The 27500-nt window shown below is 50.5% G+C and overlaps 2 protein-coding genes across 3 annotated transcripts in view; one reads left to right on the top strand and one right to left on the bottom strand.

The window, feature by feature from the left end:
- Window positions 1-27500, top strand: part of LOC125957388 (uncharacterized) — a 32459-nt gene that overhangs the window by 1712 nt on the left and 3247 nt on the right. Inside the window, exon 2 of one of the 2 annotated variants that reach the window (XM_049690053.1) lies at window positions 27391-27500. This exon is cut by the window's right edge and continues 1868 nt beyond it. In XM_049690053.1, the coding sequence (XP_049546010.1) occupies window positions 27391-27500 (110 nt within the window). Of the gene's footprint in view, window positions 1-27328 lie in introns of those variants that run through there. The other variant, XM_049690052.1, reaches the window with a different exon arrangement.
- Window positions 22541-27031, bottom strand: LOC125957444 (sperm acrosome membrane-associated protein 3-like). The gene is given in 7 exon segments (XM_049690141.1): window positions 22541-23653; window positions 23656-23751; window positions 23830-24163; window positions 26153-26241; window positions 26532-26595; window positions 26691-26779; window positions 26863-27031. Coding segments are annotated over 7 exon segments (846 nt in total). The 5' UTR covers window positions 27002-27031; the 3' UTR covers window positions 22541-23618.

Here is a 27500-nt window from a genome sequence, read left to right as displayed (position 1 = left end):
GGGATCGTTTCAGGGGAGACCATTTTTCATTTCGCGTACGCCAGCCCAACGTTCACATCATAATCATGATTCGGTTCCATCGGAAACATACGTGCAAGGCACAGAATTTTGCGTAGGCCTACGGAAGATACCCTAACCACCAAACATTGTCATGCCTCGCCTCGCGAATCTGCGAAGGAAGCGAAACGGACAACGGCCGTACGGGCGTACTTGCGCTGCGCCAAGGCTCCGGTGTGATCGTTCGCGTCGTTTGACGAATGATTAATTGGATGCCATAAATCCCCCCCCTCCCCCCTTCCCCATACTTTCATCCAGCGACACACAATGATCTTCACCCCCTCCCCGTGATCACGGCACGATCCCTCGTTGCTGCTACGATCGCTAATTATAGGCCCGAGGATAAAGACACCTTCTGCCATAGCCACGGCATCCCTCTTGGCAATCCGACCTGCCAACGTGCAAAGGAGCGTTTGAAATTGAATTGAAAGAGGGTTTCCGTGGTCGGCGATTGGGACTGATCGCCTCTCTCAATCGGGCACGGCGACTTTTGGCGTATCTTGGAAGCAATTAATATCGCTCCGCGTTATCAATTTTCGAAAATTCAAATTCTCAAAGGAAGTGGTTTGTCTGCTTAAGTAAGTTGTCCCGGTGTGTGGGCATGATCCGCCGCGGAGCAGTGTGGAAATCCAACCGTCCACCTGGTCGCCAGCCTGGGGAAACACGAGAGCCATCATCCTCCAGACCCCGTTAAGTAAAGCCCACCGTCTGATCGCTCCAAAGGGAGAGAGAGAGAGAACATTAATCATATCTTAACTTGATCGCTTTCATCGGCGGTCCCAGACACGGGCCGTTTTTGGGGGCCTTTCCTCGCTTAGCGCTTCGCGGTTAGCGTCGATTCAATTTCGGAGTCGGAAGTGGGAATTAATCTTCGAGATTATATAGTTTCACCCACTTTGTCTGCTTTTGAACCCGAAACGCCTTTTTTGGGGGGGGGGGGGGGGGGGGTAAAACGATACTCACCGATTTGATGACTCCGGTGTCTGTTGTGGCCATGCAGTATGAATTACTTCCGATTGAACCGCGCCTCTTGCCGTGCTCTCTAAACGCTGCCAGTGCCTTTGCCTCAGCAGGCTGGTCTGTCAGCCAATCAGCCGCCTGCTTAGTTGAGGTTGAGTTAAGGTTTTGCGCAATCACAGAACGCAACCGCAAACGGTTTGGCACCTAACCACCCTAGGGCGCAGGTGATCCTTTTGTGCAGCGCTGCTGCCCAACTGCCGCCCATGCCACGCGAGACCGCCAGCGGGTGTTTGATTGATTATGCTAGGGCGATCTCTGGACCGCCGGATACACGGAACGTCTCGATTTACATCGATCATCAGTCATACGAGAAGGGTAGCAACCTGCCAGCCTACTGTGTGTGTATGTGTGTGTGTGCACGCACAGGAATCCGGCGCATCGAGATAACGGCGAGCACGAACGGCGGAATCGCTCATGTTGTCCTGTACCGTAGTTCCCAGCAGGCAGGCACTCCAATGGCCACGTTGCTTTTGGGGATCAGTATGCTCGTGGTTCGTCATCGTTGTCAGTTCACTTTCCGCTCGGTTACTCGTTTGCCCCCGTTTTTCTGGAGACCATTTTTCAACGCTCCATTAACACGCGACGCGGCGGTCAGACTCCGACGACGACGACGACGACGACGACGAGGATGTGGAGGATCTTATTTTTCAACATGACGCGATCCTCGCGAGGCTGCTCCAGTGGGTGAGTTTATGATTAATTAATCCCCACTCCCCTCCGGTCGCTGAACTGATCCAACGCATGGCTTCTTTGTCTTCTTTATCCACTGGTGGCAGCTGCACTTTCCAACGAAACAATCGGCACATTGGCCGACGATCCGACCAAGGTTTCGATCGCAACGGATCACACCAAGGTGCATTAGTGGCGATGATGATGATGATGATGCGTTTCAGAATCTGTCCAGTCATTCTGGCTGGTGGCTGGAACGCGCTCCAGCTGCTTTGTACGCGTCCCCTTCCCTCTCTCTCTCTCTCTCTCTCTCTCTCTCTCTCTTGTGAGGGGGGCCTTTCAACGCGCTTTCGGTGCTTCGCGGGCCGCGTTATCGCGGGTGTCAATTTATTAGCTTCATTAATATTTGGAAGATCGTCGCCTCGGTAAAAGACCGACCGTCGTACCAACCAACCATCTCACGCGCTCGGTGGAGTCGATTCTCCTCTTTCCATTCTTGGCATTCCTGGTTAGAAGAGGTGGTGGTCCCTCTCGGGGATGATGGTCCATAGCTAATTGTGCTTCATTCGTATTTGATTACTAACACCCAGCACCAACGCTGGGTGGTGTGTGCCGGTGATGATGGTGATGACAGTCGCCCGTTGTGTGTGCCCTACCGTATCATTTGAGACCATATTTAATGATCCCTTTTCGGTGGAATTCAATGAAAGGTTTTGTGGTGGCTTCGAAACTTTCGAAGAGATTACGTGCCGTCCGTCCCTGTTCCCCTACAGGAAACATACAGGTCGCGGTCAATGTGGAGGCCACTGATAAGCCGACAGCACCGAACGCATTGTGTACACGGAACGGTCGGCCGCAGCATGGAGTGCATGGAATGTCGGAACTCATTCCGAGTTCTATATATGCACAAGACAGCCTGTGTGATGATCATCGCGGTCACAGTCCAAATAAGCTCGACCTGGATTACGACTTTTCGGGGTGTGTCTTGGACCGCCTATTGGTCCACGCTTGGGGAGTTAGAGATAAAGCGCACACCGTATCTAATGCGCTACATCGCACGGCGACGACGACGACGACGACGACGATGGAACCGCCGGAACCGTATTGTTGTTAATTGCAAACGTTCCCATTTTAGGGAGCAGCATAATGTAGCCTGCATACCTAGCATCATGTAGCATAGGGAAGGCACAACACAACGGCACAACGGAAACGAGCACAATTGGCGTACCTAGATGCGTTTTGCATGCTCGGTTTGTACGTGGCATCGTTGTTCCGGACACATACGCGTGCCAGGCATATCCAGAACACTACCGGTGGCGTGCCCGGGCGCACGCACGCTCTAGTTGGATATCGCACCGACCAGATCAGCGTCGAGGTCGGTGTACCGGTACGCTCCGCTGAATGCTTTCATTATTATTCAAATAAGTCGTTACACACCGAGGGTCCCCGGCGTCAGTTCCCCCGGCGTCAGTTCCACCGTACTATCGGATTACCTGAATTGTTCACTTTAGGTTGGCTAGAATGGATTGGATCGTGCTCTAATTTGTCATCCAGCCCAGGGGGCTAGACACACTCGGCCAAGATTGTGTCTCGTGCGTGGCGGTGTGTATGGACTTCGCAGAACACGCACCGCATGCGGGGCGTCATTGTATTTAAATTTTAGTTCCTTACATGTCCATAAAGATCGGTGGCTCATCCTACTCCTCCTGAGCGGACCATGGCGCGGCAGCGGCGGTTCTGGGCGGTTAGAACGTGGACCAACTTACTGTGAAGATCGATGTGACCTGCCTGATGTGTCGATCCTCCTCCAGCGGTGCTCTGTTCTGATCTCGGGCCTCTGGACTGGTGAACTCATCCGGTACTCCCCGGACTCTGTCGTCGAACCAAACCCGAATGCCCTGCGAAAACGAGGAAAAAGCATAAGCTATTCAATTCCATTACACCGTGACAAATGCCTCATTCGGTTTGTTGTCCCGCTATTGGTTTCGATGTAGGAATGGAGGAAGTCACAAGGGGGTGGGGAGGGGGGGGAGAAGCACCGAACGATCGACTCCACACACAGCGGCTTTGGAGTGGCTGTTGCTGTTCGGGAGATTGTCGATCGTCCCACCACCACGTCGGATTCTCGTTGCGGTCTCGTCTGCGGCAGAACTGGAGGGCTGAGAACCCGGCGCGAGTGGAGGAGGAATAAATAAAACAACATTGTCTCCAGAGAGGACCGACCAGAAGTGTGTTGTAAAGACGACGGCCACTGGAGGCTGTGGGGAGGAGAATATGTGACAATCAAAATGCAAAAAGGAAGGGAATGTATCATTCCACGCCATGCCGGCCACGATCGATCGTCGCTGGCGTTGTGGTGGTGGTGGTGTTGGGCCTGGCCTGTCGATGGCCTCATTCTTTCGCTCCAACCTGACGGCACCGGATCCCCAGGTCCTGGATCCGTCCGCTCCGTAAGCTGTAAGCTGTTATTGCGGTTACCGCAGAAATTGGATGATCGCCACTTCGCCAGGCCGGGCACTCGCGCAATGTTTATGCTTTCGGGGCGCAATGATTGCACTTCCATAAATATAGACTTGTGAGCAAACTTCGAGCGCGAACACTCGCGGAAAACATTCGCTGTGAGCTATTGTGTGTAAATACGAAGACGACCGACGAGATTGTAGTTTTGAAGAAATCAATGATCCCGGGGACTGTGCTGGTGGGACTGTTGGAATATGTTGGATGCTGGATGGGCTCAGAATTGTCCATATCAAGTGCTTAGCAAGCCTGCAAAAGAGAGAGAGAGAGAGAGAGAGAGAGAGAGAGAGAGAGAGAGAGAGAGAGAGAGAGAGAGAAAGCGGGAATAGTAATTGATGATTTGTGAATAAGCACACTACTCGAATACGATGCGTTATTGTGGAAGCGGCGTGTGTGGCCAACGATTTGTTTTCCATCAAAATTCAATCAACCCATAAATTGGTGTTGGACCATCATTCCGAGGGCTACACACGACGGGCTACACTCACGGCACATAAACACTCTATCGAAGAACTGACGCTGACCACCGGGCCGGGGACGGTACGACGTCACAAATCGTACTCTTGACACGCACCGACAAGAGCTTAGCATCGGGGAGAACGCAGCTGCACAGCTGCACCCGTCCATCGTGGCAACCCAAACCCCAACCACCCGGTGCGTTACGTTGTTGTACGGAGCTGGTGGGCTAGAGACGCGGGAGGGGAGGAATCTCTAGCGGACTCAGCGGTTGGTCAGTAATTCCAGGGCAGTTTGTGGCTACGGCTATAAACTAGTACCAAGTTATGGGACTTCGGAAGCCGCGCAATGGATCTCTTTCTTGCATCGGGATCTCGCTCTCTCTCTGGACCGACCGAACCGAGCGAGCTGCATATTACCATGTGGTCCGGGCGTGCGTTGCACACTATTGGAAAGTGGCCAACGACAGGGAGTGGAAGTGGCGGCCAAAGGAGACAGCGGTCTTCGGACGTTAATCGTGTCGGGATTTCGTTGTTGTTGTTGTTATGTCTAGAGTTTCGATACGGCGGCAACGATGGTGCGTTGGTGAACTCTTTGATTGCTACTTCGCCTGGGTAGTATTGGATGCTGACGCATCACAACGCGCAACGGGTTTCGATATCTTTGGCAGCAAGTAAACTGAACCGTTCATAAAGTAAAGCCCCTTCTGATCGACCAGCAAGCGAGTGCTAAAGTGAAATGAGAGGCGTTGGCGAAAGTAGAAGACCATAAATTGGGCCCTGTCTCATAAAGTACGATCGAAACGCTCTCACGGAACGAGCGAAGGGGTGGGACTGTTTTTCGGGTTTCCTGGATCCTCATCTTTTCAATTTCGAGATTTCTGTTTGGCATTGTGCTACCCTTTTGGAGCATCTTCAATTTTGTTTATCCAAAAAAACACTCGACAGCATCAGGGAAATGTCTTTATTACGAATGTGAAGGACTGTCACTAACTACCATCTGTCGCTATGGATCATAGTAACGGTAGCAAACAGAAGGCGCTGTACAAGCCAACGCCAGGCAGTTGTAATTTACTTTTGAAGAAAGAGCTGTCCTAGTGCAAAGTACAATTCTTTTGAACAACACTGCATAGTCCACTCAGACGAAGACCATCCCTGGAAAGTATTATCCTAAGCTATCTCTACATATAAAAGTGATTACAGCCAGCCTAATCCTAGTTGTAAACGGTCTATGAGATATAGCGTCAAATTTAATTGTCTCGCAGTTAAACTTCTCCACCTTTTGTGAACAGTGCCCCATCCACAGCTTGTCTAATGTGCGTGAAGGCTAACAAGTCGAAACATACGCGCATACGATGATGTTGCTGGAGCACAAAACATCTTCAGAGTGTCTCAAACACAGCATGGGATACGGCATGTTGAAGCGGTTGATGGTTTCTAATAAACCAGCACGAGGCGCCTTGAACTCTTGATCCCTCGCTGCTTCCCAGAGATTGTCTAGCCCTTCCAACGTCTTCTTTTTAATAGGTCGCAATTGGAAACTCAAAACGATTGATCCGAGAATCGACGCCACGATATCGACCTTCGATACCATTCCCCCATTAATAGTGGTTTATCCGGATAACATGCTGTACAAAATGGCAGCCAGGAACGCAAATTGCGGCCGTTTATGTTGCCGCCGCCTATTGAAGAATAATTTGCAATAATTTGTCAAATCGAACGGGCAAGATTTAGCAAAAACCCAGCGCACCGGAGCGCAATCACTCCTCATAGCCGAGCACCGAAGCGATTGACGTTCTGCAATAAATTAATTTCAATCCCAGCAACCACGCGACCACCGGCCATAGTCGGACGGGGCGAATCTTAGGCGGCTCAGCAGGCCGAGCCTGTTGCTGCTGCTGCTGCTGCTGCTGTTGTTGCTGCCTTCTATAGCTATCCGCACGAGCTCCAACTGGTAACGATAATGAAGGCAATGATGACGGTGACGACGACGGTGATGAGGCAACCGCGCGACCAGAGAGATAGAGAGAGAAAGAGAGCCTACTAGAGAGAGAGAGAGGGAGAGAAGGTCTGGCCGATCCGCAAATGACGGACAAATTTATGGTCGCCGATACGCCTACGCGTGTCTCCTCGAAACTCGAATTCATAAGTTTCTCTTCTCGTCGCGGCGCGGCTGGCTGGCATTTGAAAGCGCCAGCCCAGCGCGTGGCCCCGTGGTACGTGGCGTGACGTTTAGTAGTAGCAGCGGTGGCGTCGAGTTTCAAGTTTTCGGTATATCATTATTACTCCTCCAACTGGGCTCTCCCCTCGGACACTACCAGGACACGGTTTTTTTAGGCGAAGGACACGGTTTTTTTTTGAGGATTGAGATAGCTCCAACAGCGCGTTCCACGAAGTCTCGTCTCTTCCCGGCTACGGTTTGGCAATGGCATCGGACAGCGGTGATCGTTCCCGATCCCTCGATCACCTCGATCACGTCTTCCTCTAGCCCTCAACGGTGGCGTCCAGGCGTTCATCTCTACATGGTTTCTGCATTTTTGTGCCAACCAGCCACAGCGCGGTATGTACTTCCCGAAACAATAGATCAAGCTGTGCGTGGCCCGTGTCGTTCGATCGACGAGGAGCGTCACTGCGGACGACCCCAGACGAGGAGAAGACCTTATGACCTCGAACTCCCGCTTCGCGCCGATGTTTTCGATTTTGTTTGGCTTTGTGCGCTGACTGTCTGCTGTGGTTGCCACCCGCTGATGCCACTGCTCGTGCTCGACGCCCGTCCCCAGCTCGCAGGAGGAACCACAGGTTTACGAAACATTTTTGTGTCTCGCCTGCGTGCGCGCGATAAGATCGCTCTTACGGGTCCCGCGGCTGCGGCCACTGTCACCGCGTGTCACCGCATTATTACCGCGCCTCCGGCCATGACTTCATGGACTCATGTTTGTCCATGTGGTGTATGTGTGTGTGTGTTTGTACCGGATTTTAGGGTCCCTGTGGTGATACGGGATTAAGAGGAATTGACGCACTCTTGCCAGCAGACCCCTATAGGGCCCCGTTTCGGATTGATCGAAAGAGTGTACATTTCGATTACTGAAGCTGTGCCGCATGTTGATGGAATTGTCCACCACGCGCGCGTGCACGTAGAGTGGCTGAGGCGTACCGCTTAAGAGGTCTTACACGACTCTGTTTGTCTAGGTTTTTATTTTTACCGTTTTTACCATCTTTCTCTCTCTGCCTGTCTGTCTCTGTCTCTTCGCGCCTCTCAGAGTGATAAAGTTGGAGGAACTGGTACTGGTCATGCGGACGAACGGTCGGTGGTGAATGGAAGCGAAAAGTCATCCAGCCCAGGTTCACGCATGCCGGGGCCTACCGGTGCATGCAGGTGCTTACTAGCGACCGTCACATTGGCCAATTGTTTGCCAAGTATGGTCAACGCAGCGGCAGCAGCTAAGAGGGCGACAGCCACACTCTATTGGGTTCCACGGTACCGCCTGAGCTCTCAGCAAGTTTGTTTAGGACGTTAAAGCCTTTGATAGATGACCCAACGGTGCTGTTGTTCCAGTTTTACACACACACGCACCCCAAATGACACCGAGAAAGGGGTTCCAGCCATGGCTTTGCCATCGTAACTGCTAGTTTTGGGGAGGGGGGGTCGAAAACCCACTAGCGGACTATGAATTCAAATGTATCGATCCTAAATAAGCGGATCATTATGATAAACGATCAGCCATTTGGCTTCCATATTCGAACGATTCGCTTTTACAGGGCTATCAGCAGGTTATATGTTAGGTCCCGAGGAATAGGCACTGTCAGGGCAGACTGTGTGTGTGTTGATTCAACTGCTGTAGAAGATGATCTTACGAGTTACGAGTCTAATCCAACACCCAATGACATGGCCCAGTTCATAAGCAGTATCAACCGAAATCAAATTTCATCGCGATACAAGCAAAGATCCTGACCACATTCATGCAAACCATGCCATGATCGTAGCTGTATGCGGGGAGGGCCCCGGCTATTTAGCCAATTTATGGTGCCAACAAACATAATTGATCCTTCGAGCTGCATTAACATGACGATCCTATTACAAATAAAATCCGAGATAAGGTTGGGACCAGACCTCACCTGCCATACTCTTCCATTGGTCACTAATTTTGGCCACTAAACCACTGCGGAACGTGGTGATCTACAGACCGTGATAAGATTTATGGTACGTTTTGCATTCGAAAATGGTTCCCCAAAAATGGTCTTGGCGTAGATTAACGCCACCCCTTATCTACTCGATAGATGATCACGCGCGATAGTGGATGATCAACGCTTGCACCGCCGACCAGGTCCGCTCGAGAATACACACACACCAACTGGAGCCGATTAAGTGAAACTAGATCAGATCCCAAAAAAAAACTAAGAAAAAAGCTCAGGTTTTATATGCTTTCACAGATTTCGGCTTGAAATCGAGCGACGAGCGCACGATCGCACCGGCCTTTCACTCACCTTTTATGGCAATGTTTTTCTTTTTGTTTTGTTTACGGGATTTGTAATTTATTTGATAAATGCCCTACTTGGAGAACGGACGGAGCCGCGGCTGCGAACGCACGCACGAACGAACGAACGAGCGAAAGGTGTTGGTTTAATTTATCACCGTAGATCACCGAAATCCCAGCCATCTCGATCGCGATCACCATCGAGCAAGCGAGCGATCGTGAGGATGTTGTTGGTTTAACGATATTCAAATAAAATTCGTAATATGTTAACCCGAACCGCCGGGTGTTGTTTCGCCGCTTTTGCGCTCTGCCGAGTCTTGTCCGGCGTGTCCGCTCGCTCGTGTTGTGTCACACGCGCGGTTGTTGTGCTGCATAATATTCCGATCTCGAGAATTTTCACCTTCCCCGCTGGTCCTGGTCTGGCCTGGTCTGGCCTGGTCTAGGAAATGATCAATCCGGTGAAGCGAGCAAGCGAGACGATCGAGCGCAGCAGGGTCTTTAGACTCCACAATTTATGACACTCATTATCGCCTTTAATCGATCGTCGCAGAATGGGGCGTGTTCCGACGACGGGGCATTGCTTCATGGATTCACACATGCCCGGGAGTACCCTTGAGTGGAGTCGTTCCGCGATTTTAGCGCAGATTATCTCCTCTGCCTTTTGGCGATCCGCGAAGTTACTGCTGCTGCTGCTGCTGCTTTCAAGTCGCTTTCAAGTTGTACTATTTCGCTGCGACTGAGACTAACTTTATGATCTGTGGAGGCAAAAACGCAGCCACTCCTTCCGCAGGTTCGAGCTAATCAGTTCGAACCACCGAGCCAAGACCTTCGACGACCGGTAGATGTCTCACCTTGAATCCGGTTGGCGAAATCCTTCTCAGCATGATGCTGCGCTGCTGCTGCTGGTGGTGCTGCTGGAAGTGATCTTCCGAGAAATGTTATTGCCAAATTGCCTCCTGAAGCAGATCGTGAGCAGAAGAAGAAGAAGGAGGTGTAGCGGCCAGAATTAATACGCACCCAGAATGGTATGCGTGGAACGCCGCGCTACTGCTACGTGTGGGGTCTCTGGTGGCCAGATGTCACCAGAATGCCGATCTATGGCCGATTAGTGTTTATTTTTTATCCGATTTGTGGTATTAATTTTGGAATTCGCCCATTCGCTCTTCGTCATCCACTTTCCATTCCATTTGTTCTTTGTTTGGTTAAAGACAACGCCCGGTCAGCGATCAATTCAACAGGCAGGCGATCGATCGATCGAGAAAACGATTAAATAAATGAAAGACTCTGTGTAGCTCGAGAGCTTATCATCCCCGTGAGTTGCTGGTTGGTTGATTGGTAACCCAGTTTTATGCTGCCATTTCGATCGAAAGCATCATAATATTAATGCGAGAAAGCGTCACTCTGGATTGGGTTCGGCTTTCGGAGGTAATCCGCTTATGGTTGAGAGGATCGTTGGCGCAGGGCAACGCAACGCAGCAATCGATCGATCGACCGATCGTTCCTGTCTCCGCATGTCTTATGTCACCGGGACATCGAGTTGCCGACAGTTTTTGCCAGCTGTCAGCTGGCAGGTTGGTTTGGTGAAGGTCGTAACCAGCACCAACACCAGTTTTTTATAACCCCGGAGACCTGCATCTGTTCGCTGTCCGCTGGCGGGCAATTGCATAATGAGCTAATGGCTGTACCATGTCGTTACACGGCGTTCGGCCGACATTGAGAGTGTCTGGTGCATGTAGATCATTCACTGATGGAGCGTCATTTCGCTCGAAAAACCATAAAAATCGCCAAGGGTTTGATCTCTTAATGAACCGCGATCGATGGCGATCGTCACTATTCAGCTAAAAGTGGAAAACACATTCCACATCATCGTGCGTCACCGGAGGACCGGACCTCGCGTGCATCTCACCTTCACTTAACACTCCCGCGATGTGATAATGGTGTTTGTTCTTCGCCGATACTCATTTCTGCTCGCTAATTCCAACAGAATGTTTCTAATCAATATCACGAGGTCGGCATCGTGGGGAAGGGAAACACGTTTTGCTAATATTCCCGGTCACGACGAAATGATGGCCGCCACCGAAAAACTCGATCGCCCACTGTGGCGAACTCTTGGGCAAGGAATATTTTCTGCTGCAGCAACACCACATTTTAATGCTCTCGTGCGCCGGGAGAGGCCCGGTTTTCGCGGCTACTTAATCGCCAGACAATTCGCCAGAGACCAGATGGTGCCCACGCAACGTGACATACGACATCACAATTGCGGACGGCGGCGGCGGCGGCGACACAAATGTTTGCGAAACGACCGACGTCGGACACACCAATCAGCTGCACACCGAGCACCTCCGGGTGTTCTAGAGACGCACGTCTGTATGTGTGTGTGTGCCTGTGTTTCGATGTTATTGATGGCGCATGGATGGTGGATGGATGGACGGACGGACGGACGGCTTGGCAACAACCAACCACACCATGGTTTGATGGTGCACGCCGGTGGTGCATTCCATCAAAGTGTCCTCCGATCTCCTCTGATCTTTGCTGCACTCCACGATGTGGGCGATGCAGCAACCGCCGTTCAACACAACACCCACCAGTGCTCGTTGAGTGGCTTTTAATGGCGCAATGGCGACCGCGCTCGCCTGTCCAGTCATATAACCAGCGAACAAAGTCGCACAAAACACACACACACACACACACATCAGTCCGAGAATTGTTATTGTCGCTGCTGCGTCCCGTCTCGTCGATCGAGACATGGAACGAATGCCGATTGACGAGGATGTCGATTGCGATGGGCTGTCTCCAGCTGGTCAAAACAAAGAACGATGATCCCTACGACACACACACACACACACACACATGCGATCAAGGTCGATGATGCAGGGCGCGAGTGGAGTTCGAACGGAGGAGCTGATCGGATCCGACAGTAGCCCCTCGTTGTCTGACCGGTGGTCCGGTGACCGACAAATGCGCACGCGGCGGCGGCGGCGGCCTTTTGCACAAAAGAAAGAGCGAAATTGCAGTTCCCCAGCCCAGGGTTGAATTAATCAGTCTGGTCCCCTTTTTTCGCCATTGTTCGCGCTTCACTTTGCCCTCGTAACGACTCGTGTCAGTCAGCAGTCAGTCCGTCCGGCAAGGTCCCCCCCGGGGGCCAGCAATCGGTCGTTCTTGTCGTTCGTTTGCAACCGCGACGCGCACATAAATAGGCCAGAGAACACCGGGTGCCCAAGCGAAGGGTTCACCGGGTTGGTGACTTTTCCGGGGTGACTTTTGAAATCCAAACCATCGAACAGATCGATCCATTTACATTTTGCATTCATCGGGAGGAAATGCATGCCAAGTTGCGACGAAGAACAGAGAAGAGGAGGTTCTCTGATCAATTATGATTCGAACTGAAACAGAACAGAGCTTCAACAGATGGAAATGCGTTTGCGTTTTGCGTTTGATTAACTTCCGTTTGATTTGCCGATCGTTCTGGGGGGAGGGTTGATAGCGATCACGCAGTGACCGCGGTATCTCGCTGTAAGAACATCTGCGCGTAAACGCGAACACAACGCTCTGGCGAAGGGTGAACTTTCCCTCGGTGAATAATTTTGCGATCGCGTGCTACCGAGGATGCACCAAAGACGACAACTACTGAATGGTGATGCTTCTCTCGCTTGGAATGTTGGCAGCTGGCCAGCATGGCTAAAATACCCAACGATTACCGCAACATTTAGGCGGCGGCGAAAGTGTTTGAAAAGTCGTAAAAATTAATCACCTCACGGTGCTGCGGCCACGACGACGCCATCGTAACGGATCGCCTTTCGCGGGATTGATGAGTGACCGTCGCGTGGCCATCACGGTCCCCATTGGTGGGGCCTTAGAGATTGATTTATAGTGCCCGGTGTGATGCGGCACATCGAGTGAAAGGCCGCAAGAGACCCGGAGACGTCGTCGTCGATCGACTGACGTGTCGATCGTGAATGAAGAAGCATCACCCCAGCAGCAGCAGCAGCAGCAACAGGCGTGAAGCGGCATTTGATCTCTTCTCCTCCCAGAAGAGCGTCCACAGACGGACCTATCGATGATGCTTTCGACAGATTCATTACCAATGCTCTGGTCTGAGTGGTGGTGGCGGTGGACAAAGTACAAAGCGGTTTTGGAATGGTCACAACCAACCTACGCACGCACGCACGGACGGACGCAACCTTCCCCCGGACGGTCGCAACAGGTCTGAAATCCGATATGTTACGTGATCCCCGCCACGGCCACGCCACGTTGGTCGGCGTTGGTTTCTAACCTATTCGGTCAGTCACGATGGTTCGGTTTTGGGGAAGGGGAATTTATGTGTCGTCTGGCCAAGTGGAGGTGTGAAGAAGGTGTCGGTGCGCTCCAGTGTGTGATGCAAATGGTCATAAAATGGCTCTGGATCTGGAAATCGACATAAAATTGAATGTTGAACCATGAAGCGTATCGTGTCGAGCCAGAGCATGGTTCTTGGACTGCCCACGATTACACACGCAAGCACACACACACGCTTCCACAACCCTAGAGCCATTAATTGGTCTGCAGTGTGCATCGGAAATGCCATCAACCGGTTGTTCATTGTCGTGTGTCTGTCGTCCGCCTGCGCGCCACCGGAAGTGCGGTGTATCGTATCGCTTCCATCGCATGGCGCTGCTCTTCTCGATGATCGCTGTGCGGTGATGGTGCCGGTGGATCGTTTTTCCGCTTGACAATGCGTAACAATAATAATAATAATAACGAAAATTGCGATTCTGTCAGACGAGTCGCGGGGCCCCCGGGGCGCGGAAGCGAGACAAATAACTCACAAAAACGGAATCCCACCGCCTCCCCCAGATCGAGATGGATGACTGTTAGAATGCCACGCGGCGGAACAATCGTTGTCATCGTTGTCACCGAGGAGCAAAAAGGCAGATCCTTTTGCAGCGTTACATATGTTTCCACCCCGCCCTGGTACACTGGTTGTCAACCACCGGTGGCGGCCACCAATCAGTTTTGGTGGAACCGTTTTTTTTTATTCCCTCGGTGTGCCCTCTGCTCTGGTGGTGGCGTTCTGGTTTCGCTTTTCCGGGCCAGATCATCCGTTTTTATCGCCTCGCAAAAAGCCTGGGAGAGGGGCGGAAGCGGGATATCTTTTTGCGGTTCTTGGCCGCTTCCGCTCACCCCCCGAAAAAAACAGGCCCAGGGCGTGGGACAATTGGACGCTTTTTGTTGTCCGTTTTCGTTGTTGCTGTCTCGCTTGCTTTCTCGCTTCGCGAGAGACTCGATTCTGGCTCGATTGCCGCGGCGAACATTCGTCAGAATGCGTGCTGTTTTTTTCTCTCTCGCTTGTTGCCAAGCCAGCGGTTGTTTTGGGTTTCTCTCCTCCCCCCCGCCTGCTGTGACAAATGCTAATTACCGATAAAATGATGGTTTTTTTCGAGCTCCGAGCGTGTTTAGGTGCTTCTTCTATCCTCCCTTCTTTTTCAGTTTCCGCTTCCGTTAGCGAAAACACCGGTGGGGTTCGTCACTTGCTGTCCGATGCAAGTCTAACGTTTTTTGTATCATTTCGGTGACGTTTCGGCTTCCATCACTTCTCTGGTTCGCGCTGTTGATGGTTGTTCTCCGTGCTGGTTGTGTCAAACAAGCTCGGACGTGGATCATTGTTGCGATTTGGTTTCTCGAGGGGTTTGCGTTTTTTTTCTGTCGTCATAATTTCAATTTCAAAGCGAAACATCGCAGACACAATTTGATACGAAACGAGACACAGAACATGACACCGGTGCTCACATAAAGACACACACACAGAGCGCGTGTATAGCAATTGAGCCATCTTCACCGCCATTCTGTCGGAGGGATGAAATGATAATAAAAATCTCTGCCCAAGTGTTATGGCGCGACGGTACGACATCCAGCAGACGGTCTCGTGCGCGCGCACACACACACACGGCTTGTGAGCTTGATATATTACCTTCCGCGAAAAGTGGCGTCGACCTACGTACCGTGTACCTTAGTGTGGCTCCGTCTGTGCGTGGGCCGATACGTTACTGCGTATTAGACCCGCGTAATGAGCTTGGTCTGATCGAGCGCCGCACGCTGTGATGATGTGATGGGATTTACCTTCGCTTTAGTTCGTTTTTTTTTTGCTTGCGGCCCACAGCCGGGTGCGTAGGTGTCCTGGTGTAGTGCCAATATGCTCCCACACACACACACACACACGCACACAAATCCACTCACAACCGGTACGGTTGATCCGGGCTATTTTGGACCATGATGGTGTGTGTTTTTGTGCGGGAACGTTCAGTTCATTTCCAGTTTCTAATGCGCGATGCGTGCGGCCTCCATCACGGTCTCCCTTCTCCTTCTCATCAATCGCTTCCTACGCCTAAAGCTCGATCCTGGCTTTTGGGTGTTTGCAAATGTTCTCGTTAAAGAAAAGATGGTGGCACACAACACAAAAGTGATTCACTATAATGCGTGGCATCAATATTGCCTAGTACCTGGGGTGAGGTTAACCCCACTCGAGGTGCTGGCAAACTTACCAACCAACTGCCAACTGTCTGGCCGGTGGTTAATCATGTGCCATATTCACACATTGTTGTTAAATCGCTCCTCCGTTACTAATACTAATACTACGTTAATGACAGTGTGGCCTCCTCGATCACGTGCTGTTGTTAAACAATTTCACCAATTTCTTCCACCGCTGCTTGATGGACACCGTTTTGGGGAACGCATCTTCGCTTTTTTTGGTCGCTTTCTGTTTACTTTCGCTGCACACCATCACCACACGCTGCATCCAGATGCGGATGCGGTCGTGATGGATTTTGTGTGGTCGCGCTACCACTCGGGACCACTGTCAGCAGACACTCTTTTTTTTTTTTTGAGGGGAACACGATTCCGTTCCATTACCGTTGCTACTTCGTAAACCAATTTTCGGTCGGTACCACTTTGCGCCGATCATTTAGCGACCAGCGTTTGTTGGCGTGTGAACGCGTCACGCGCCTCCGGGCATGGGTTGCTACAATCGTCTCTGTCGTGATGCTTCTTGGTCCACGGTACGCTGCACGGTTCCTGGTTATCCCTTAGAATATTCTCCAAGTTTCATTCGTATCTTGTTGAACAAAACAGGGGCAAAAGAGAAGGAATGGGGAGGGGGGGGGGATAAATGTTCTAGTCCACCCAGTAGGGCTCTTCTTCTTCCATAAAGGGCTACACTCTTCTGCGTCTTCAAAACATTCGAGAGACAGCTCGCTTGTATGCTAATGAAATTAACACCCGGCAAACCCGAGACGAAGCCCACCAGCCCACCGAATGTACCGTGGAGGAACGGTGTGTACAACGACAGCCACGTTTGCGCTGGTGGGCGAGGGCCACCCAGACCCCATATCGAAGTCAGGGTCTCCGTCGTCGTCGTCGCCATCGCCGTCGTCATTGTTGATCCTTCGCCCTGCAACCTACGATCGCACCGCAGACGACGAGTACCGTGGGAGGTACACATCGGGCATGGCGACGGATGGTGCATGCAAAGGCTCATAACGAGCATTCATAACATGAATTGTGTGTCTCTGCGGTTGCGAGTTGGCCGGGAAACATCGGCAGCAGCATCCCTTTTTCCATTCTCAGACCTCATCACTTCCTTGCCTTTACCGGGAGCGCACACACACACACACACACCCGGCTAGACTGTAGGAGGCGCCTAAAAGACTTGTACTTCCTTCCTTACTTCGTGCCGCTTCCCGCGACCGAAAGCATCGAGCCGTTTGCCCTCGATTCCGGTTTTACCACCCATGGGGACACCACTCCCGGACTGGTCCACTTTCACGCGTAGGCTGTTCTCCTTCTCGGTGGTACTTCCCCGCGTTGCTTCCTTTACAAATAGATCGCACAACCAGCGCAAATCGAAAAGGACTGTGCCGTGGGCGCCGCATCAAGAAGTCAGACGCCTGGCCGGGTCTATCAGCTTGATCAAAGCTGATTAGCTGACGCCAAGGGATGTTTATGCGTTCATGTGACCATGTGGCTGAGTCATGATGGTAATCCTCGATGCCATGTATTGTTGCTGCCGATTTGGTTTCATTCTTATGATGATGAATGTCGTCTGTGGCCGGAACTACCTTAACGTGGGCCATCGAGCGCATCGTGAACTCTGGTCGCCACGTACTAACGAACGTTTGGTGAAGTCAGATCGCAGAACGCAGGACGACGCGAGGCAGACACTTCAATCCTCACGCTCACGCGTTGAAGCGCGAACTCTATTGGCAGGTTCGGATGGGGCCGAGTGTAGAGCAAACATGCGTACACAGCGCTAGGGTGTGCGACGAGAATGTGATCTGTATGGAGCTCCTCATGACAGTCACTAGACGACGAAGATACTTACCCTAAGACCAGCGGACCAGCGCGATGACCAACGTTCCCTGTATTATGCTCTAAGGTTCAGCGTTCAAGCGCTGATCAAATAACCGCTGCAATTGACTCCGTTTTGATCTCCTTGGTGTTGCTGGGTGCTGCTGCAGCCACCGGCGGTGACCGTGAGTATTGGCAAATACCACACAAGCGTTCGAAGCGTCCAAAGTCCGGCGAGTGAGTCTACGGGAACGATATTGTGCGGCCGCAGCAACCAGCACTGTCCACCCCGGCAGCGGTTATGCCGCTTATTTCTCAATTCAAACCACCGCAACCGCCACAGGGGGAACTGTTGATGTTTGCTGACCTGCCCGAAATGCATCGATCGTGTCAACGTGGACCTCAATTTTCGTTTCCTTTTTCCCGATTTCTTGTTACTCCTCACTCTTTAACCTTAAACCGGAGCGAAGCGAAGCAAAGACGTTGACACTGTGCATTTACAAGAAAGGAGGAAGAGATAGAAGAGCAAGAGTAGAAGCTGCCCGGTCATTAATCGATAAATGTCGTGTCGTGCTCATAAATATTCATCCTTTTCTCCATCACGCGGCCGTTCTGCGACTTTTACACGAGACGAAAAGCAAAAGGGAAGGAATTAATGTGCGCCGCGCAAAATACCGCCCGAATAGGGGGCAACGATCGTTACGGATTTGTCAAAAAAAAACGGGTTCCAGAATGGTTCGGTCTGCCAGAGCGGGGAGGGCAGCTCGTGCTCAGCTGGTGCTCGGATTATCTGCTTGACATTTCAGCCTTCGGAGTAGCGCGCTGTGTGACAGTAGAACACACTTCTCCACTAATCTGTCTCAGGAAGCTTGTCAAAAAGGGTCTTAAGTAACAGAAGTAGCAACAGTAGAGTCGTGCTGGCGTCGACTTTTACCCGATCTTCTGTCATTTCGAGAAGCTCGCGCTCAACATTCAATTTCCTTCTTTCAGAAGAGCGACCAAGAGTTCTATGGGCACGACACCGTGTCTCCTGCCTAACCGGCGATATGTATGCGGGTGTTGCGCTCCGGTGTTTCCACTTCCTACACCGTGTATGTATATGCGCGCACGTTAGCATAATGTTGGGTGCTGTGGCACCATACGCTTCACCCTGTCTGAGCGTGGAACAGGAGACGCGAAAAACGGGGAAGAAAGGAAGGGCGAAGGAGAATTGTCACAGAAGAATGGGTTCTCCTGGTGCCTGGGTAGGTGGTTCGGGCGCATAAAACCCCTCGAAGCCGAAGATGGGGCTGGAACGCGTCTCCTTGTGCATACGTAATGAATCTCCGGATGTCTCCGGATGGATGGATGATGATTACTGCCCAACACTCCACACAGCCGCCGCCGCCGCCGCCCCCCAAGTATCGTTCTCCGTGTTTTATGCGATGTGGCTGTGTGTGTGCGTGTGCACACACGCACTTCTCTGCTTATAATTTCGATTGTTCTTTGCCACAACCATGAACACAAACAAACCGAAAAAAAGCCTGCCGCCGAAAAAAGAAGAATAGCCGTACCGTGCCCGTGCTACACACCCGTGCTTGACTCCACCAACTGTCGGAAGTCGAATTTGCGTGATCCACACCCGCTCCCTAACTCTGGTATCTAGGTAGGTAGATACAAAGACCACTAACCGTAAGGGGTTCGGTACTGGCTTCACGGTTGATGTCATTCGTTTGTTTTATTTCTCGTTTGCCCTTCTAGGGGTTTGCCTTGCGGACGGACGACGGACACGTTTTTACATCATTTTGTGACGGAACAGTTTAACGTCTTACGTGCCCGGACGTGCCCGGCGCGAATTTGCCAAGTACCAAGTGCGTGGAATCCTTATTTGTGTTTCAGTTAAGGGTTAAGGCTCTTTTGGACGAAACGGAAGCACGGAACCCGCTTTATACGGAAGAAGGTGGTACCCGTCGCCTCATTATTGCCGTTCCAAACATGTCTGTTTGCAACCCATTCACAACGACTGGCGAATGATGGCGCCAATGTATGTGGAACAACATCCGGTGTGCGGTTGCGGCGTGAGAGGGTGGGTCAACAATAAGTGGGTGACGCACGTCGCTTAACAACAGACGCACACCGCAGTGGCTGCGGTGGCTGCAGCGTTGTGAATGAAATCATTCATAGCGCTGCTCCGGGAGTCCAGGACCATAATGGGTGCACTACCTGGGTTGAACCAATAATCGTTGTGTTGCGCCCGGTTGGAGTTATGCTAATTAGTGGTGCTTGCAACACAGTTTGCATCCACAGATCTTCATGGTCCTGGTCCGCGCCCCGCGTTTCGTTTTCTCTCCGTTCCAGAACACAAACGAACGAACCTGTTCGGTGGGAACAGCGTGTCTTCGAGTGGCGCAACCAGCGGTGATAACAATCCTCCTAGTGTTTACAGAACTATGATAAGCAGCACCCACCTCCCCCGCCCCTTTGATCGTGCTCGAACAGCGACGTGAAGCGCTATTTCCGGTTGCGTCTTTGGGAGTGCTTTCGGTTCGGTTCTTGAACAGCCAGCCCAACCAGTACGTTCTCACCATTAGTGACGTGCGCGTAAAGAGAGGGCGCATCTTTCCGGCCGGATGTTTATCTTCGCCGCCACTCCGTCACCACGGTTTGGAGACACTCGAACACCAGAACGAAGAACGCATGCCGAGGGCACTAGTGTGGTCGTTGTTTTGTGGTTACCTCCTCGGTCCTTCATGGCCGCCGACACCTTGAGTATGGTTGTTACTCCCAGACAACACCGCGATGTCGCTCGTTCGTTTCCCGGGCTCCGGCTGTTTGTTTGTTGTGACGAAATCGCGGTGGGCTTCTAGTGTTTTTTTCTTTTTTTCGAGCGTGCCGAGAACCAGCCGACCGGACCGCTTCAGAAACGGGATGTCGGTCAGGGGTGTTGCTCAAAACGCCAATGCTCGTGCTCACGAGTAGGCTAATTCTGCTGTCCTGAATGACAGGAACAAGAGTTGATGGTGGTAAAGGAGGCAAGAGCCCCTTGGTTTGCCAACCGAAACATGGAGCGTCCAGTGTCCAATTTGTTTTCCTTCTCACCAAGAGACACACACGTCGCGCGCGCGCCAGAGAGAGAGAGAGCAAGAAAAGGGACCGTATGCGGGGCATCAAAGAATTGGCGTCCGGCAGTCCGGCTCTCGATCGCGTCTAAATCCCGATGTCGTGACGCGGTAAATCCTGATCCCGGAAAGCTCCACCTCTTTCCTAGTCCATTCCTGTGAACGATCGCTGCCTGGGTGCTGGTAAACCGACGGCCAACACGGCCAAGTCAGACCCGAGGCCAGAAGGTCCCGCAGTGACAGTTTGTTTTGACATCTTCTTCACCGTCGTCGTGATCGGACGTCCCAAAGCCAGCTACTATTGGCCTGCGATCGATGATGCTGTGTGGGGTGTTTGTATGCCCGAGACCACCGCGGGGGTTGTGACCCCCTCCATTCCAGTTGACCTGCTTCAAACTCCCAACTCGCAGTATGTGAGAGCCGCCGCAGGAGAAAGAAGCAGCAGCAGCAGCAGCATAAAGTAAATAATGATGTGAAGTAGCGACGAGGAAACGTGATCAGCGTGCTGTGTTTGTTCGCGGCCAGCGAGATGGTGGCGCGACATGTTGTCCGAAGCGAATCAGAACGGTGGTCCCTCGGCTGTCGGTCGCGTTCCGCTTTCATTCGGAAGCCCCATCATGGTATGGCGGGAGCGTGGAAGATGGATACCCGCGAAAGAGAACGATTACGATTAACCGGGCAAGACAGCAGCAGACACCAAGGATTATGCACACTCGCGGTTAGCCTGCCGGAGAAGTGGAACCAACGGGTTTTTGCGGTGGTCGGCAAAGTGTAAAACTAATCCCAAGGTCCAATGGTTTATTGTGACAGATCGATCGAGGGTAGCCAGACCAGAAGGCCAGAAGCTATTGGGCAATTGCCATGCTGCCGTGCCATCACAAGAGCTGCTACATTGACAGCAGATTGGCTACGTGATCACTAATCGTAACGGATTGACGATAGCTTGGTAGTATGCATTGGTTCGTTTTTTTTCGTTTATTTATAAAAAAAACTGTTGTACTTTTCTTTCTTAATAGTTCTTTATGTGAATAAATGTTACATCTCCCTGGCACAGGGTTGTGCAGCACTTTATAATTGCTTCCTATGGTCCATAGCGACAAATGGTGGTTTCCATAGTTATGCTATACTGCTATAATGATATGATGCAACAAAACCCGGTAGTATGGTTTGAATTTGGCTTTTTTCAAAACCGTTTCGACATTAATGATCTATTTCTCGATCCGTTATCATCATTAACAACATTGCTATTTATATGTATTTCCCACGCGATAGCAGGTGCAAGGCTCGGTCAGCAGACCAGCAGGGAGCAAGGGTATTTAGTATTTAAATCAAAACACATTACACTTTTACGATACGCTCCGGGTTTTCCGGTTCGCATCAAAATCACACATGACGTCTCATAGCCTGGCCTTCCGGCGACGGTGATCCGTGGCTTCTTCCACCACCTCACGGGCTCAACCCGTTTAGCAAGCGCAGTTTCAGGCTGTGACAAAAAAAGGGGGAAGCGCACCGTTGTGCGCTATTCGCGCTTGGTGCGCTTTCGAGTTGGTTTGATTTCATTTTATACGACTTGTAAGAATGGTTTGGCCAAATTTGCATACAGAGTGAAGAGAAAGAAGGAAAGCAAGGAGAACAAGAGACAGCTATTAATCGATGTTTAATTATCATTCGGCTAGTTAACCTGACGGCCAGCCGGGGAACCAGCCACCAGGCACGATGGACCACCGGCCAAGATTAGGCTGGAAGTTTCTTCTTCTCTGACTGCGACGACACATTGGGAAATCGATCGCTTGTGGGCGATATCAAGCGCAGCGGAGAAGAGCAAGAGTAAGGGGAAAAACGATTCAATAATATCGTGCAGAAATCGTAAAACCCCGTCGTCTTCTTCCGGAAACCGAGCCGCGGCCACGGGGAAATCTCTTTTCAAACAAGGGCAATACCACTTTGAAGTGCGTGGATTTGTTTCCGTTTTTGTGGTACAAACGATACCGACAATATTGTCCCAATTAATCCTGTTTTTATTATCATAATGACATTAATGAGGATAATAAACAATCTGCGATGTGGGCTGGTTGTGGTGTTTCCGGTGGGACAGAAACAGGCTACGTGCTACCCGTATCCGAGTTTTTTGCTAATGCCTCTGTTATTCGTTTGAAGCAGTTGAGTTGGTTTCACACTGATATGTCGTACAGAAACGCTATTATATACATTTACTTCAATGTGAAGAGAATAGAGCTAGCTTTTCATTAACTTGTTCAGGCTTTGCAATACAAATGTTATCGATATTCAATTTTCTAAAACAAATTGTCTATTCCCGGGCATACAATGTGGAAGGCGTAATAAGTAAACAGAACTTTACGGCACAATAACGTGCCTGACAAGTGATTGTAATACTTATCACGTGCCGTTACAGCTGACTGACTTTTAACTCTAAGGGTAGTTTGTTATCTCTACGATGCAAATATTAGCAGTCAATATCCAAACAATACATGTCCAGAAGCTTTTACAAACACCTGATTCCCAAAGTAAATTGTCAAAGTGTGGTCATCGAAGTCGACCAAAATTGATCATACACACTAGGAACTCCTAAAATCCGATTTAAATTTCGGATTTTACTCGCGTTTCTAAGCCGGTTTCGTTTTTCGTAATTTATACGTAAATATGCGACAGATCTATGTATGTCCAATAATATACAATGTTAAGTATTTTAATAGTTACTGGCGAACTGGAATTTTCGATAACCGGTTAGTCACTGCAATCGATGAACATTCTTCGATTTCGGGACCAATGTCAATTCATTCCATATCAGATGCACATCGTATCAGTATATTTCAAATGCCCAGCAAAGTGTATTCGATTCACTAGCAACTTTGTTGAATTGTAACGAAAACGCCTCACTGCTAGTTGGGATCTCGTAAATAACATTTCTAAATTTATTTTCATGAACTTCCAAGCTCATTAAGTTCGTGTTGACCGCAGAACCGCGATTCGACCCTTAGCCAATAGCATTACAGTTGGAAATATCGGGCAGATCCTTGCCTTTGCACTTCTTTTGCCACACTATCCATTCATTGAAGCCCTTCTGTTGTTGAATGATTTTGCTGCACTGTATGGCATTGGTGACGCTATCGGCTGCTAAGTCTACAAGAAAGAAACGAAAAGTTAGCTTCCAAACACAATTCAGGGAGGAAGAAGCATACGCTCGCAGTAGGCACTTGCCTTCACACTTCATGTTGCACTTGCCACCTTTGCGCCCTTCACGGCACCATTCCTTGCTGTTGATCTGGTAGATGCCATAGTTGGAGCTCAGATTCGTTAGCTCCACCACCTTGGTCGAATTCAGTCCGCTCTCATTGATCGCCAGGCAGATCCAGTGTCCCTGGTACGTGCGGCTGATACCGTTCGCCGTCAGCTGTTTGGCTAGCTCACATTTCGTGTAGATTTTGCCGTAGCTAGGTGTTGTACTCAGCAACAGCACCACCGCTACCAGCAGGCCAACTAGACTTAGTGCGCGATTTGCCATTCTGTTCCCGGTAGTGTCCAGTTGTAAGTTCTGCAATGAATTGTGCGGGAGAAACGATGAGAAGCGTTGAGAGATAATGAGAACCGCCAGAATACTCAGTATCGGACGCCCCCAACCGGACCACACGAACAAGCGGTAAGCACTGGTGCTACCCCCCAAAAACTTGTTGACCGAACCGAACAAAAAGCCACAAACATGCTCTGAAGCTGTCGACACTGAACCACCTTGAAGCAGCACCACAATTCACGAAGTATATCCGCGTTGTTGCTGTTGCGTGTGTTCACGTTGTGATCCGTGGGTCTGCTTCGGTTACGCCGGTTCGACGGTTCCCATCTCCACGAACCGGAGAATACCGAACTTAAATGTCATCACCCAATACAGCCGCTGATGCGCTGGACATCAACACATTACCTTAGATACGACAAATGCTGGCTAGTCGTAGAGTAGGTGATTGCCACGTTGCGCGCAAACAGAAATTTGAGGGTGAAAACACACGCGGATCACGCGGTTTCGGAATGGTTGGAGACACCGGTAATGGACACTGGTTGCTGTAAACTACACACTATCGACTAGACTGCCCTATTATACCTATTCACCCTCAGGCGTCATTAATGCGCGCTCGTACAGCTGCTGATCGTGGTGCGCAGCGACGCGTTGTTTCCGGTATTCAACAATTTCGTTCCTGATACACCATACATTATATAGTACGATGCGTGCGCCACTATCTGAACTGACCGGCACCAGCTACACACCGTAGTAGGAGAAATATATTTGTTGCTCAGAGAGTAAATAAACAGGCAGAGCATTCAACGGCTATGGCATGACGCAGCATCGCACTGTCTCGTTAAAGCAGCACTCCTCTCCCACCCGGCAGTTAGTGGGAAGTGTTGGGAGAAGATTCATTATCATTATCAATCCCCCTAGCGGCAACAGCTGGTGACCGTTTAGCTTCCATCACTGTTTGAAGCCAAGTATCTGCTGGGGATATTAAGTTTAACTTCATTTTCGAGGAATTTTGTTCAGTAGGTTCTGATCAACTGCGAGCTGGCATGATTTTATGTGGGCGTTTTTGGGGAGTGCTTCTTTGTACTAGTGGTAGTAGACCACTTAAACAACACCACGCTACTGTATTGGTTACATGATTCGCGGGAATTCCCAGAGATAACCTCTTGCACCGAGCAGCAGCAGCAGCAGCAACAACAACAGTAGAGAAGCTGCTCTGCCTTTTAAGCTTCCCAGAGATGACTCTAGTGTTGGGTCTGGAAAGGCAAAACGATTAGCAGATAGCGAAAGTCAACATAAGCGGTGCATCAGTATCAGAGATACCGTCCTGTACCGTCATGTCACTATAGATCTAGTCTATGATTTACGATTACAAAGTTACGGTTCCATGTAATTTTCCAAAACACGACAAAGACCAATTACAATGGTCCAAAATGATAAGATGATAAGGTTTGAATATGTACTCCATAGTGTGCTGATGCTATTTGTGCAAACCACATCTCGATAGTGATAGTGATCGAGGCCGGTCGATCTACACTCTCCGATCGCACACTCGATAGCGAGAGTGTAATATCTTGTTCCACGGCTGTTTGTTCGTATGTTCAATTGGGAAACCGCGTTTTACGCTTCCAGCAAAGAGCATCGAGTTTGTTCCAAAGTAAATAACTACACAAGATGATAATGAATTTTTCTAACCTCCTCTCTGGGGCGCCATTGGATAAACATTGCCGCTTCCTGCACAGTTACCAAGCTGGTTGTTTTCCAGTGCAAGTGGAGCGATTTGGTTACCATTATCACGTGACATCAGCTACTATTCTAGTACAACGTCAACGGTAGGCAGCTACCGTACACATTCTCAATGGTAATGCTTTAAGACAGCCGCCAGCATGGCTTCATTTTCGATTTCTTACTAAAAGGCACCTTTATTTAACTCATAAAGTCGCTGCGCTACGCACGCGAAAATCAATTCCAACACGTGGTTAAATCCGGCAGTGGCTTCTGCTTGCACTTATTCACCCAACCCTTCCAGGCCGCGAATCCACCACCTCGGCTGAAGATCAGCTTGGCACACTCGACATCATCCGCCAGATCGTCGTTGAGGAAATCTAGGGCCAGAGAAACGCGGAGAAACAAAGATTAGTCCCGAAAGTGTGGCATTTCCGCTTTTAGGCTAGTTAAGTATATGCAAGACAGTGTGAACGCCACGACGTGACGCTGGTCCGGTCTGGTCCTACGGTTAATTTGCGACGCGACACGACACGCGCCCCAATATTCCATTCGATCGTTTATCGTTTATCTCAAATCGCGCGTCTTCGCCGTTTTCGCGACATAATTAAGTCTTTAATGGATGCCACGGCGCGGATGCTGGTGTGATTTATCGTTCGCGCCCCATTACCTTCACACTGCATGTTACAGGTACCACCCTTGCGGCCCTCTCGGCACCAGGTTTTGCTGCTGATCTGTAACGCGATCATTCAAACAAAAGGAACGGGATATTAGCTTCTATTCGCTTCGCCCACCTCTTGGGAAAAGGTTCTGTTGTATCACCACCTACCTGAAAGATCCCGTAGCTCGACCACTGATCGTTGATTGCCGTCTTCTTGCTCGTATCAGCACCACTCTCGGCGTTAATCAGGCAAACCCCTTTGAAAAGGACACACAAACAGGCGTGCTAGGTTATTAAGTGGACAGTTCGTGATTCGCGAAAACTGCTGGCACACACTTACAGTTTGAGATGAACGATCGGGAGGAAATTTGAAGACTATCCAGGGCACGCGCCAAAGGACACTTCTGATACACCTTTCCACTGGTGGCACCATACAGTGCTAACAGTATCAGGATGCTGCTGATCCAACGGGTAGCCATTGGCGTGATGTGTAGGGTAGAGCCCGGACAAAGCGTTGCACGCTACTGATTGATCGGTTCCGCTGCGTCAAAGTCAGAGGCTGGTTGGTTGGATGGGAGGGTTTGTTAATGGTCAATCCCACCGTGAGAGGGGTCATAGGAGAGTACGTCGAAGAGACGGTCGAGGACAGTGTTAGGAAGGGAGTTTGCTGAATGTGATTAAGAGCGACACGACGTCAAAACACATCACTTCTAACGCGTACCGAGAAGCGGTTATTAGAGTCGCGGATTGCCGCTGCGGCTTGCAATCACCTGAGAGATCTCAATGGGCCCGGGTATATTGTTAACATGGGATCAATGGCACATGAATTAACATTTTTGTTGTGTTCCCTCTATCTCTCTGTTTGTAGATTTCAACTCGTCTGCACATGTCTAGTCGTTGGACAGCTGCTGGCCATCGCATTTGGGGCCGAAATCATGACAGCGGGCATTGCTGGCGGAGGAGGATCGCCGGTCGACC

This window comes from Anopheles darlingi, chromosome 3 (assembly GCF_943734745.1).
Source record: "Anopheles darlingi chromosome 3, idAnoDarlMG_H_01, whole genome shotgun sequence".
Classification (NCBI taxonomy): Eukaryota; Metazoa; Arthropoda; class Insecta; order Diptera; family Culicidae; genus Anopheles; species Anopheles darlingi.
Note: the sequence above shows the minus strand (reverse complement) of the source record. Positions and strands in the feature narration are given on the sequence as shown.